Source organism: Trachinotus anak, unplaced genomic scaffold, assembly GCF_046630095.1.
Source record: "Trachinotus anak isolate AG129_WGS33_773 ecotype Australia unplaced genomic scaffold, CSIRO_AGI_Tana_v1 ptg000024l, whole genome shotgun sequence".
In the NCBI taxonomy this organism is placed as follows: Eukaryota; Metazoa; Chordata; class Actinopteri; order Carangiformes; family Carangidae; genus Trachinotus; species Trachinotus anak.
This window is the reverse complement of record NW_027273875.1, coordinates 5,542,392-5,556,952: the sequence shown is the minus strand read 5'-3', so window position 1 is coordinate 5,556,952 and position 14,561 is coordinate 5,542,392. Positions and strand designations below refer to the sequence as shown.

Below are 14,561 nucleotides of genomic sequence, written 5' to 3'. Positions count from 1 at the left end.
ATATGGGCCGTGGCCCGCCGGAGCTGAGCCCCGCCTCCTGACATCCAGCTTCCACCTGTCAGATCAGAGCGCTGTCAGCTCTCACGCTCTGGGCTTCAAGAGCTGTCAGACGCTGCCTACCAAACAAATGCATGCTTTTCTTTGACTTCATTAAATAGCTGCCGTCGTCACACTCCCGCAGGATCAATACATGTTAAGTCCAAAGGAGGGGCTGCGGTAACCTCATTAACGTAGCATTGTGACCTTACATAGATTTATCACCTGAATGCTTTTCTGCACAGCGAACAGGTGAGCTGCTTCACACAGACTCCACTATTTAGTTCACACACTGAAATCATCATTGGTGTGTGTGTGTGTGTGTGTGTGTGTGTTTGCAACAGCCCTCCCTCTCTCACCCACCAGAGAGAGGCATTGACCAATAGAAAAACGTTTCCACAGCCACAGTTAGTCAATGAGTAATGACTAATTAATGATCTTAAACACGAGCTTCATGGTTGAGAATTCCAGTGTGTTTATATCTACATCCTCTCTTAGATTTATTTATTTGTTGTCCGCTGTGTGTGTTGTTTCTGCACTCTCACCTTAACAGATTTGACCTAGTTTTCATTTCATAAGACTTTTTGACTGTTTTTCTAAAAAATGATGCTCGGGTAAATTCACTGGGCTATTGCTGACATTTTGGTCTAAAAGGCTAATAGACTATTTTAATCACAAATGTCTCAATAGCATTACCGACGTTGATATCAGACCATTATGTGCTTAAGATAATATCACTGTGGTGGAGTGTGTGATAATAATGGATATCTCCTCAAATGTCTCTTGATTTAATGCACAAATAGAATTAGATGCAACCACTTTGTAACTGTACATTAGAATAAAGATATGGATTCTGAATTTGAAGGCAGTAGATATACTATATCACACCTTCTTATCATTGTTGCTGTTATTACTTTTATTCAATCAGAGTTAGATTTCCCTCTGTCCTGACTCAACCGGAGCTCACATTTAAGCTCATTAAAATAGTAGGCCTGTATCTGCTAACCCTGCTTTTCAGCTGCGACAGCGTCTTATGCTTGCTCTCAAAAATAATCCCTTGTGTGCTTTTGACTGGGCATAGAAAGTGCCAGTTGTATTAGTCATGGCTCCTTCAAACTTCCCTCTTCTTTGGTCATGTATTTGCATTTGATAAAAGTGAATTTTAATGCATTACAAGCATTAAAGTTCACTTTATATTCAGTCTTTGACAACTTCTCATGCCTGCTCTTTAAAAAAGCAAGAGCATGCTCAATCCGATCAAAGATCGAAGGTTAGCAGCAATTGCAGCACACGTCCTTGTGGAGGAAGACTGTTCTCTTTATGTGATGTTGCACAACTGACTAGCTCGTAACCTATATACTAGATAGACACACAGGAGTCTCTTCTTACTCATCACACACACACACACACACACACACACACACCTGAAGTGTCTTCATCTTTACTGTGTGAGCTGACTGCTGTGCTAATGACTTCTCTACCTAAGGTCGATATGCGTTTGATCATGTAGACTTTGAGACAGAAATTGACTGAAGTTGAATTTGGCCTTGCTGCTTTTACAAATGATGCGTATTAACCATGCGCTTCCTGATTCTGTATTTTTTGAGAAGCCAGAGCTAAGCGTCTTGAAGGCTAGATGCTGTTTGAATAAATATTTAAGTTACAGAGCTCCGTCCGGTATAAAAAGGGCAGGTTAGTAAGCACGTGTGACTCTATGTTTGTTTATGTGTCAACCACATAAAGAGGGCGACCCTCGGGATAAAGTCAGTGGTCAAAGTACACTCTGAGGCAGATAAGATCAGTGGCTTATACATATGCACACAAACAAACACAAACACGTACCTGCAGAACCTGCAAGTAATTAATCAAAGCCTGCAGCCTTTATGCCATCAGAACTCCTCATGTACACTGTGCAAACAGGCATTCCTCATCAGATTACTACCGAGCTGTGCAAGACCACACACACACACACACACAAAAATATGTTAATGACACATGTTCACAAAGCCCTCACTCACTCACTCACTCAGTGGATACCCAGTAAAGTCTGTGGACACGCTGTATTTCCTCCCTATCATGAAACATTCATCGGCCTCGGTTTGACCCTTGTGACGACAGTCACTCCCTCTGTTTCCTTTTCTTCTTTCCTACATTCATTCTCTCACCTCCTTCCTTCCAAACCACACTCAAGTTATTCAATCAATAACCTAGAAGAAGTGCATGCCTCTAAATCCAGATAGACCGACTGCCCCTCTTACCCTTGCACTCTCTCTCCACACTCCCTCCCTCTCTCCCTCCCTCCTGTGTCCCATAGCTCTGCTCCCTTCTCGCTCCCATCTCTCCTCTTTTACCGTTTGAATGGAGGAGCTGGGATCCCCGGAACCTGCACAGCCCTTGTCGGGTGCAGAGCCCGTTGCTGGGGTTTCTGTTGCCAAGACGGCAGTGGCTGAGGGAGACGAGTCAGTGGCAGCAATCAGCTCCAAACTGTTTCGGTGTGCATGGGTGAGACGCTGGATACCACTGGCCTACAGAGAGGAACTCTACCATGTCTTGCGACTCGCAGGCCCACTGGTGAGTAGGGGAAAGTTGAAGTGCTGGTGGGGGGGATTGGCATGTTATTCATAAAGGGCTTTAACTGTAATACATTCGGTAACTGTATTCATTTGCTGCAGAGTTTCTGTTGAATGTGCACTGCTACAGAATGTAATCTAACTGTGCAATCAGTTACTGGCTCTGAAATATATACACAATATGCAAAAGGTGCAATAAAAGGGTGTCTACCATTCAGGCTAGTGCAAAACAGTTTGGGCTAGGTGATTTCACAACACTGCCTTGTAACTTCACACTACTCTTCAGAGTACAGATAAGCTGTCTGAGCCCAGTTAATAGCAAATTTGCTGCATCAGCTTCACCTGATCAATTACGGGCTGTTTGGAAATTAGTCAAATCTTTCTGTTTGTTTCTACAGCTGCTGTCTCGGATTCTGAACTTCCTCCTGTCGTTCGTTATCAGCATATTCTGTGGTCACATCGGCAATGCAGAACTGGCTGGATACGCACTTGCCTCAGCGGTACTATCTATACTCCTTTCTGGCATATCGACCATTTATAGTTATAACATATAATTCATATAATTTGTGTCCCCACTACTCTTACTTCTTGTATCAATGCTGTTACAACTGCTATTACTATGACTACTGCTCCTCCCTCTGCTCATAATAGGAACATAATGAGTATCTTTTGTGTGTTTGTGTGTGCAAGGAGGGGAGTGGACATTTAGCATTGGCTGTGGTGCCTGGTGGTTGGTGGTGGCAGCGTGTTGGTATCTGTATTACACCTAAGACAGTGCAGTTCCTCGTTAATTGGTGTGATGCGGTGTCTGTTGCTCATGAAACACCAAACCGGCAAATGAACTTAGCAAAACTCTGATATGCAAGTCACATGGACTGTACAAACAACTGTACAAACAAAAAGACATAAGTTTGTACAGACTGTCAAAACACTAAAGAGAAGTGAAACAAAGTTAAGTGATTGTTTATAATATGTTACAATGTGAAAGAAGTTAATTCATTTTGCACAAACCTGTTATTAGAAGTGAAATACTTTCCTTGGCTAACCTAATCCAGCAAACGGAGTACCATGAAAATCTTTTTCTAAATATTGACACACATTTTTAAGTTTAGTTTTCATTGAGGTGGGTAATTTCACTGAGATTGAAGTCTCTTTTACATGACATGAGACTAACAGCAGAGACAGCTTGAGCAAAAGGACATAACGAGAATGTAATTTAGTCATACATGATTGATGCACATAGACATCGTCAGCCACATGTTGGTCTGCAAAAATATCTGGCTTCTTTTGTTGAACTCTTCACCAGACACCCATTTGCTTTGGCTTTCTGCCATTTGGCACTGGGCAGATAGCATTAAGTTTGCATGTGTTAGCATGTGTGTTGGGAGTGGGTGCCCACCGTTCACATGGGGGCATCATGAGAGCTGTTGGCCGAGAACCATAGTATATGGACCTGGTAATCAAATCAAATTAGCTGAAAGCTGCAACAAGGTGCAGTCTGGGATGTTGAATCTCAGTCAGATTGAGAGTATCAATCCTTTGGCATTACAGTTGCAAATTTAATTGAGTGTTAATTCCGAGAACTTGACAGATCTTCCATCTCATTTGTCTACCATCTAGTTCTGACTGTACAGGCCTGGGAAAAGATTTTGACACATCCTGCAGATCAAACCTGATTACAGTACAACAACCATACAGTCTCCACAGAACAAAGAATATGGAGGTTCCTGCATATTTGGACTTAATTGTGCCACAATGGGACCCCAAAAGATGTCTAATGATCTAGTCCTTGGCACTAATCATCCTCATAGCTGCAAATGGTGAATTGAGATGGAGTGGTGCACAACGTCTACAGACAAGCTTTGATGCACCACTTGGTCACTGTCTGGATGCTGTAACAGACTGGACAACATCACTACGCCCTCTTTGCCACAACAGCAGTTTGTCTGGTTTCTGACAGACGTTCCCAAATGCTGGAAGAGTTGAAATAGAGTGAATGAGTCTGGATTACCGCCCTTGCTGACAGCCGACTGTAAACTCTAATGTCTTTATTTGGTGGACAAATTGGACTGTATGAAAAATGACAAACTCTCTGGATTCAGCCACAAAATCCTAAAAAGAGAGAAGTCTTCTGCACCCAGAGACCACACAGACAATAATAAACTTAGATAATCTTTAAACAATCTTTAAAATCAAACAGTGACCAGGCTGTAACCTCTTCAGCTGTCCTGCACGCACCGCAGGGGCTGAAGTCCAGGATCAGTCTTGTGTCTCCGGTTTTCTTGAGTACAAGAAAATGAACAGAGTACAGCCCTCTATCTTGAAATTGGACAACTGAAATAGCTTCTTCCTGAATAACCTGGCACAGAACACGAGATGATCATAATAGTCAGAAGAAGGACACACTGACACTGGAGTGGATAAGCCAGTCAAAATGCTCTGTGTGTCCAGTCGATTCACTGCTGCAAAGTCTGAGTTGCATCATGAAAATAACAAATACAGTTACAGCCAAGAATAAAATCTGTATGTGATCAACATAAAAATATCTATCATTTGTTACCTTTAAAAAAGAAGCCCATAACATCTCAGTGCAGGTAACAAACAGAATGGGCAGACAGAATCCCTTCCTACTCATTGCTTTAGCTTCTGAATGAGATGGCAGCACATGATCATCAAGCACAACTTGAAACATGGGCATCCGGAAATCAAATTAAAGTGTGTTGTATTTAAAATTAACTACTAATTAACTAATTAACTCACTAATTTGTTGTGTGTGTTATCTGATTTGTTTGTATTTGTTCTTCCACCCATCAGACCATTAATGTGACCACATGTGCAACAGGCTATGGCTTCGTTGTGGCCTCTGACACACTGATTTCTCAGGTGAGCAAACCAAATTATCTGCACCTTTTTATGAACCTATGAAATCAGATTCAATTCTCATTTTTCTTGTTTGTGTTTTGCAGACATTTGGCAGTAAGAACATGAAACGTGTGGGAGTGATTCTCCAGAGGAGTGCACTGATCCTGCTGCTGTTCTGTCTGCCGTGCTGGGCTCTACTCATGAACTCTCAAAACTTACTACTCCTCATGCAGCAGGAGGATGAGGTGGCGAGGTAGAACCATAATTTATTAAACTCATACACTTAAATAGAACTTGAATTCTATTGAGGACACTCTGTTAAGGAAAATAACATAGATGAACCTAGATGTTTATCTTTAGCGCCCTGGCTGTTATTTTTATCAGTGGTGTTACCGACATCTATATTATCAGTGTATTATGTCGTTCCACATTAGTGTGTTGAGTTTTGTAGCTGATGTACATGTAGGTATTTGTATAGACCCACAAATAGCATTTATGTGTAGAGTCCCTTTCTGGTGCATAAAATAAAAGCATTTCTGCACTCCTACATACAGTATGTTATGTGAATATTATGTGTGGAGCCTCAGACAGCATTATGTGACTCTTCCTACATGTGGAACATTATGGTTAGATTCCTGTAATTTTATTCAGAGGAACTAAGGCAACCAAGCAGAAAGTTAATGTTTTAACATTGACTTGCAAAAACAGGTGCATGACTGAGCAGAAAGTAAATTATTTGTTTGCTGTACTAAATTATTATTACTCTGTTTTCCTTGAGAATTGCCCAACTCTACCTGATGGCATTTATACCAGCTGTTCCGGTAAGTGCACTGTCAGAAAGTGTTTACTTAAGGGTTTACTGTTACTTAAGGGTTTACTGTGACCCAAATTCAACATTAACCTGAATTTAAGACTTTTTTTTGCATTAAGAATATGAGGTAGCCAGCAGGAAATATCTACAGAACTACAACATTGATGCAGAAATACAAAATGATTGCAGACAAATGGTGAAACATCTTATTTTTTTCTGTGTTGGTGGATTTACTTGATGAAATTAAATTTTCCACTGCTGCTAGTCATTTCACTGTCTGTGTAAAAAAAAAAAAATCCATTCTCTATTCAGTTCTCTCCATGACTTTTCTGGTGCAGAAAATAAAAGCATTTCTGGAAAACCACAAATAGGTGCATCTTTGCAGTAAACGGCATAAAATCAGCAGTAGGTGTTTCTTGACAAATGGAAGCATCAAGATGACAGTAAATGCTTGGAGACTGGAAATTTCTGATGGTTGTAATCCAACAAAATTGTATAAATGGCGTAGTGATTCAAAAGCAACACGAGTAAGCCACCTCTGTACATCATGTTGCGTTCACTCCAATTTCCTCCTTCTTTTGATTGAGATATTAACGTACGATTTGACCGTGAGTAGCATAGGGTCACATATACAGTAGTACTGACAAAATAGCTAAACGGTTATGTTCTGGCTGGAATCTGAGAGGTATGCCAGCTCTATTACATAAACTAACCCGTATTGTCTCGCCCTGCTACAGGCCATGTTCCTGCATCAGCTGCAGGTTACTTACCTACAAAACCAAGTAAGTTCATGAGAGGAAGCAGGAGGACTTCTCCCGCACTGCTTCAGTGGGTACCCTGTCTTAAAAAATTGGACTGCATTGTGTTTGTCTCCCCAAAACAAATTCAGACAGCGCTGGCAATCCATTGTAAAAAAAGGAGAAAGTTTCACCTCATGTTTTGATCAACTGTGTTTGCATCAGCTAAGGTATCATGTCAAAACATTTTGCCAGTCCATTGGTTGTAAATAATATTTTTGGTCATTTTTTTTTTCTGGCTAAATATATTGGCACAAAACTTTGTTCAGAAAATCTGGGTATCCTTATGACTGTGATGATCATTTGACTTTTTTAGCTTTGAGTGAAATTTCTCTACTATTGGATGGATTGCCATGAAATTTGACATTCACATCCCCCTCAGGATAAAGTACAATAACTTCGGTGATATCAGCAAGTCAAAATTTGAATGTGTCCTATACTTTATTTCTAATTGCCTGCGAATCTGTTGGTATTCCCATCAGCCTCAGCTGTATGTGTTAGGATGCTAACACTCTAAACTGAAATAGCGATTATGGCAAACATTCGACCTGCTAAACACATGCACTGTCATGAGTAATGTACAGCCTCACCAAGCTGTTAGCATGATGGCGGGCTGTAGCCTCGTTGTGTTGTCCTTCTCCTGAATTTGCTGCGGGGGAAAAAGTGAAAATGAAGTTTTACATTGTCTAAATTGTCTGTAACTTGAATAAATCATATTCGTGCAGTTTGAATGTTGGTCCTACGGATTAGTTGATTGTGGCTGTCTTTTTTGTTTCGCAGGGGATTATTTTGCCTCAGATGTACACAGCATTAGCAGCAAATATTTTAAACTTGGGGGTCAACTACATCTTAATCTTCAACCTCAAGGCGGGTGTCACGTAAGTGTGTCATGTTGCTTCTCAGTTCATTTTTTGTGTCACTTGATAAGTGCCATGACCAATAAAATACACTTGATATGCCCCTTTAGCATTTGAAGCAGAGAAACTCTCTTTCTTTCCTCTGATTATTTCACTGTCGTCCGGACAGGAGAGGGCTGGGGGCTGATGAATAGTCAGGAGTTAAGTTAATCTATCTGAGAAAGAATGATTCGTTTTTTTGTTAAAATAGAGTCTGCTGTACACTGATGTTTATTATCTTTGCACTTTATTTAGAGAGTGAGGCAGAATAGGGTAAAAAAAAAAAAGAAGGGAGAACTCTGACAGGAGTTGATCCCAATCCAGCTGGACAAACATCTGATATAACATGCAATTGACCTAGCCAATCAGGCCTCTGTGGTCTGTGCCTCCTCTCCCATATCAAGCATGGATTCCTTCTAGTTTTCTTTGGTCAGACCTTTAGATATCAAGTATGCTCAAACCACGATAACTGTCTCGATGATGACCTACTCTGACCCCTCGGTGTGAAATCCTTCCCCGTCTTTGCCAAGAGAGAGGGATGGAGTCACAGTTGAAGTAGACCATCACCAGACATCTCACCAGTATATAAAGATTTTTCCTTGTGTGTGTTTGCAGTGGATCCGCAATTGCTAACAGCCTCTCTCAGATCACCATCTGCCTGCTGTTATTTGGCTACATCAAATGGAAGAAGCTCCATCGGCAGACATGGGGAGGTGAGATATACACACAAATGTGAAAATCAAAGGCTGAACAACCACATCAGGAATTCTTCTACTCATCTCGTCTAAAAGGCAAATGATGCATGTAAGCAGTGTTGTCTTAAGTAATCTGACGTCCTATAGACCATATTGAGGATGGTTGTGTGTGAAACTTTCTGCAGGCTGGTCCACTGACTGTTTGCAGGAATGGGGCTCATATATGAAGCTGGCTACCCCCAGTGCATTCATGGTCTGCTTTGAATGGTGGATCTGGGAGATCGGGGGTTTCCTTGCAGGTGAGTGTTAGAGTATTTTTTACACACTTGATGTTTTCTTTAAATTTCTTTCAACTCATTGAAAGAAATCAAGCATTTTGGCTTTGGATGTATAAAAAAATATTGTACCAAAAGTTTGTCCAGGATTGTCTAATTTTTAAAAAAACTTCAGCAGCATCATTTTAAAGACAAATAAAGACAAATAAAACTTAGACACATAGTGACTTTAAAATCTATAGAGCATTTAGAAACATACTCCACTGATTATTAAAACAATTAAAACAAACCTGTTTGCTACTTGTAATAGAAATACAGCTTTCTTTTTAGCCCAAATCAAATTTAGCCTCAATCTCCAGTAACTGTGACACCATGAATTCGTTCTTACGTACCCAAACAAAATTCTGCATATGGATATGGACGCTTCCCCCCTACCGGGGTAATCAAGAGAATGATCGTAAAGTACTAAATGTGTGCCATGTAAAAAAATCTGGTCTCATAACGTCTTTTCCCTCAGTTTCCTTACTGTTTTTCTTGGTGTAGCTTTTAGTCATGGTGAGAAAATCTTTGTATATTCCTGAATCTGACCTCTATCCTATCAGGTGTACTTGGCGAGGTGGATCTTGCTGCCCAGCATGTGTTGGTGGAAATAGGAAGCATAATATATATGGTATGCATCACCTATTCGTCCATTTAATGATTTATGTACATATTATTATTATAGAACAATAATTCAGTATTTTTGTAATGCATTTATTCACCGTAGATAAGAAGATAAAAACACTCATGAGATTCATAGATTCAGGAGGCAATTAGTTTAGCTTAGCTTAAAACTCTGCACTCAAGAAAAATAATTTACAGCACACAGCTCCTCCTAACACTGTTTGTGTTATGGATGTAATGCGTGAAACAACTTGTGTGTTAAAGATGCAAGTAGGTTTATTTTTGAATGTTGGAGATACACTGGCTAACTGGCTAAACTGGCTAAACTACTTCCAGTTTTTATGCTAAGCTAAGCTAAATGCCTCCAGGCTCCAGCTTTGAATGTCATCCTCAAAAATGTCAGTGTTTTTAATCTTCTTCAAACTCTCAGACAGTAAAAGAATAAGCGTATTTTCTAAAATCTTAACTGAATGTGTAACTGGTACCAAAAAGTAATATGTGGTCCTTGCAGTTCCCTCTTGGTGTCCATGTAGCTGCCTGTGTTCGTGTTGGTAATGCTTTGGGGGCAGGGAACACTGCCAGGGCCATAGTCACCTGCAAGGTGGCCCTGGTTCTATCAGGTATGAAGACACACATACATAGATGATTAATACAATTTATACCATGGGCATGTGTATTAATTTCCAATGTATAACAGACACCTCTGATGTACTGTAGGTGTTTGCCACTTTGAATTAATGTGTTAAACTCTGGGTAAAGAGTATGTGTGGATAGTGTAAGGACTAGCAAAATACATAAACACAACTTTATTTTCAAATTTGTTTAATATTTGCATGAATCTGGAAGACGGGTCTTATCCACTATGTAATGTCTGTGCTATAGGAGTGCTTTCTGTGCTCCAGGGTATCGTCCTTACTGGCTGTAAGTCCGTCATCGGCTACATATTTACCTCTGATAAGTGAGTTTCACACCAAAAAACATTCATTCCTGTACTATGTGAAAGCAACTGTCTCTGATGATCTTCTACTGTCTGTAGCAACATTGTGGAGCTTGTCTCAAGGAACCTCACAGTCTACATATTTGTACAATTCTTTGATGCACTTCTGGTATGTTATCACAGAACACAACAAATGGTCTTGTCTGATTTTACACTGAGCACTCATGTTGAATAGTACACACAAAGCTGTTTGTTTCTGTTGTCGAGTAAATGTCTGTTTTCTTTGTTTCAATCTGTGTGTGTTTTCAGTGTATCTGCTCAGGGATTCTTATAGGATCTGGGATGCAGAAAATTGCCGCCTTGTCCCACCTGGTGAGTTACTACTGCATCGGTCTGCCAGTGGGAGTAGCTCTGATGTTTGCTGCCAAGCTCAGAATATTAGGTAACACTGTTAATTCCACTCCATCTCTGAATGTTTCTGCAAACAAGCTAAAAATGAAAATGAAATACATACACTGTGTTATTCCTATGATCTTACACCAATGTTTTTTTTGACTTCCAATTATACATCAGAAACTGTTTACAATCCAGCTGTTTGAAATACAATTCTTTGCTATGGGATATTTTATTTTTCAATTATGGATTTTACTGAAACATTATGAAAGAACTTTTTAGTCTACAATCACCACGGCATGCTACTTCGCAAGCCCAATGTGTACTATATACAATGATGTTCATTTGAACGCATTGTGTGTAACAACATGGTTGTGCTTGCTCTCGCAGTTAAGATTGTACATTTAATCTCATGTTTGATCTAACCATGACTGCTCCTTTGAGGTAAACTCATATCAGTGTAAACAAGCCAATGTACCAAAGGTCAAACACTAATTTATGTTAACTTGGAGAGCATAGTGGGACCCTGACCTTGAACAATATTTTGTTCACAAATTCCACAGCTGTCAGTTATCAGTGAGTTGTGTCCATTTTCTTGTACAACACCACAGACTTTGACTTGGTCATACATATTTCTTGTGTTGTCCAATGATCAGCACCAGCACCGAAGGTAGTGTGTCTATATTTAAATCCAGGTTCATTAGTTAAGCCTACAAACCCACTGTGTCCTGCTGCACCAGCCATTCCTTAATTTCCTTCCCCGCTGCCTGTCATTTACCCCCTGCCAGAGTGGTGCTCTTTGCTGTCCACTCAAAGTGTGCATGTATTGATAAATGTGCATGCATGCTCACACGCACACACATTCACCCAATGTGCATCAAAGCTCTGACCTTGTGAGGTGTGTATCTTCGCGCTTGTTCCACGAGGAATTTTGTGACAAGCAACCTAATTGTGTAGCTGGAAATAGGTTTGATGTGACACTATTTAGAGTGGATTGAATTAATCCAGTTTCTAATGGTAATAGTTGATTTAAGGACTTTCAGAGCAGTTCAGAGTGTAATAATAGTGTAAGTGCGGCTCTGATTTAACATTCAGATATGCAATATGAGATCAGAGTTATTTGGTCAATCTACCACTTTGGTCCAGACTGAAATATCTTAACAACTATTATCTGGATTTCCATGAAACTTGGTGCAGACTTATGTTCCCTTCCCTCCTTACTTCTCATCCAGCGTCGTCATGAAGTCACAAATTAATTCTTCCAACACTTGCTGTTATATAGTCACAAAGCTAATAATAATAGCATCAACCTCACTTTTAATGCTGCTTAGCAACACGTCAGCATGCTAACACGTTAAACTAAACTAAACTAAACTAAGATGTTGAACGTGGTAAATATTCCCTGCTAAACATAAGCATGTTAATGATGTCACTGTGAGCATGCCGATGTCAGCATGTAGCTCAGTGCTCCTGTGCCTGAGTACAGCTTCAATTGCTAGCAAGGCTGTACTGTAGACTTTTTTTTTTTTCAACAAAATATTATGATTATAATTACTTTTATTTGTTATCTATTTTTTTTTACAGTGTGTATGAGGTGAACACCACCGTCGATCTTTGTTTAAAGTGTGTGTATTTGTGTCTCTCCTGTTAGGCTGGTGGCTGGGTATCCTTATATGTCTTGTCCTTCAGACGAGTTTCCTTCTTGTTCTAATCTTCAAACTGAATTGGAAGAAAGTCACACAAAAGGTAGGATCTTCTTAAACCTTTCCAAAAAGGACTGAGGACAAGAATGTAAATGGTATTATCAAATTAATTTTCTGCTGTAATGTTCTCCTTTCCTTATACTAACTGCATTTAGACTTTGAATTTAAAGTTTTTGTTTTGTTTCAGTTTCTCAACAACATTCATGTTAATCAAGTCCTCTTTTGTTGTGTTTTCTTTTGCCTCTTTTCTCTAACATGCCACAAATTAATACAACTTAATAAAGGCTTTTGCAATGCAAATAAATAAATAAAAACTAAATAAATCTGAAATCTCATGCAGGTTTTTTTTCTACATGAATAAAGATATACCTGTTTTTTTGTGTGTGTTTCTTGAATCTCACTTATGTGTTTTCAGGCTCAGCTGCGAGCTGGAAAGAAAGTGGTAGTGATACCAAAGCGTCCTGTGAGTACAATGCTGAATGAAGCGATGGTGCCTGATGTCTCTGACTGCCCTAACACAGTAAGTGCATATGTAGAGTATGTGCTGTGTAGTTAAACAGACTTTTCTCACTTCTTTGTGTATCCTTTTTTTTTTTTTTTTTAAATCATACTTTGAGCTACTCACACACTGATTAACAGCAGCATCTTTGCACCCTCAAGGCCCAGTTGGACAGTGAAGAGGTTCGTAAAGCAGATGGCTACAGTCCAGTCAACAACCAGGATCAGGAACTGAAAGCAGGTTATGAGGCTGAGGGCAACAACCGTAACGCAGGAGGCACTGAGGGGGATGTTGATACTGCCAACACCAAACCTCAAGCGCTGCTTTCGGTCACTCAGCTGATATTGCGCCGGGGACTCGCGTTCTTGGTTTCAGTTCTTATTTTGGCCATAGGAGTCGCTTTCCACATTGCTTTCCCTGCACCAGAGCCCTCCACTCAGAGCAGAACCAACTTCACCCTGAACTACACCTCCACTCCTACACCATCAGCTCCTCTGGACCTGACCCCAAACCTCTGAGCTATCTTTGACCTCTGAATGTAGACACCTAGTGGCCGAACACAGTTGTCATTCACGGACTATTTTATTCCTGGAGAGAAAAGTGTTTGAATTCCTTCTGATAAACGTGGTTCTTTATTTTGTAAAACTACAGCCTGACATGGCCGACTCCCTCTATCTTGCATGGAGACAAAGATGTCTCAGTGCTGCATTGCTGAGCAAATCCACAGATAGCTGAAGCAATATATCAAAAGAGACTGAGACTGGCAGAATGAACAAAGGTCTTGTTACAAAGATAATGTTTTAACCTGCTCAGCCTTCACATATTACAAATCCTTCACTGAGACCACGTGGGCATTAAGGAACAGATGTTTTTCCACTGATAGCTTTTGATTTTTGAACCTATTCTTGTCTTGATTTACATATTGCACTGTGACACATATCTTTTTTCTTACTGACCTTCAATCATTTTCTCGTGTTTTAACTTGACTGTAAATATCTGAGGTAAAATTTACATGTATACATGTAAATATGTAATGCATTATATGTGTAGGCTTTATATGCGCTGCATTGTCTTCCTTTATCATTGTCCTGACATCTTCAGGACAGAGGTGATTAAGAAATAATAAGCTAGTTTTTTTAATTTTTTTTTTTTTTTTTACTGTGTATCCGGTGTCAATAATATAATGTACTGTGTACTCTAATCAATAAAAATGACTTGTGACAATAAAACAAGCCACAGGGACGATCAGATACTATAGACTCCAAAAAGCAAAATACATTATTCCCCCAAGAAATATGCATTAAGTAGATTGAACTCTTATTTTCTCGTAAATATGCAGTCGAATTGACGTCAAAAAATCCAACAGCTGCTATACTGATGGGCAGAAGATGCTAACATTGGTCCTGCTAGCATGTAAATGATAA

At 39.8% G+C, this 14,561-nt stretch overlaps 1 protein-coding gene across 2 annotated transcripts; it reads left to right on the top strand.

Moving 5' to 3' along the window:
* The first annotated feature begins 152 nt into the window (after window positions 1-152).
* slc47a1 (solute carrier family 47 member 1) lies at window positions 153-14,272 on the top strand. Of its 2 annotated transcripts, XM_071460737.1 has the most exons (18): window positions 153-288; window positions 2,351-2,607; window positions 3,005-3,106; window positions 5,421-5,489; window positions 5,573-5,721; window positions 6,247-6,289; window positions 7,017-7,061; window positions 7,857-7,954; window positions 8,588-8,685; window positions 8,853-8,966; window positions 9,545-9,612; window positions 10,117-10,225; window positions 10,488-10,563; window positions 10,642-10,711; window positions 10,852-10,984; window positions 12,587-12,681; window positions 13,054-13,158; window positions 13,299-14,272. In XM_071460737.1, the coding sequence occupies exons 2-18, from the start codon at window positions 2,395-2,397 to the stop codon at window positions 13,653-13,655; spliced, it is 1,944 nt and encodes a 647-aa protein (XP_071316838.1). In that variant the 5' UTR covers window positions 153-288; window positions 2,351-2,394; the 3' UTR covers window positions 13,656-14,272. The 2 variants fall into 2 exon arrangements, with proteins under 2 accessions (XP_071316838.1, XP_071316837.1); XM_071460736.1 differs by lacking the exon at window positions 153-288 and having other exon boundaries at window positions 2,066-2,607.
* Window positions 14,273-14,561: the final 289 nt, after the last annotated feature.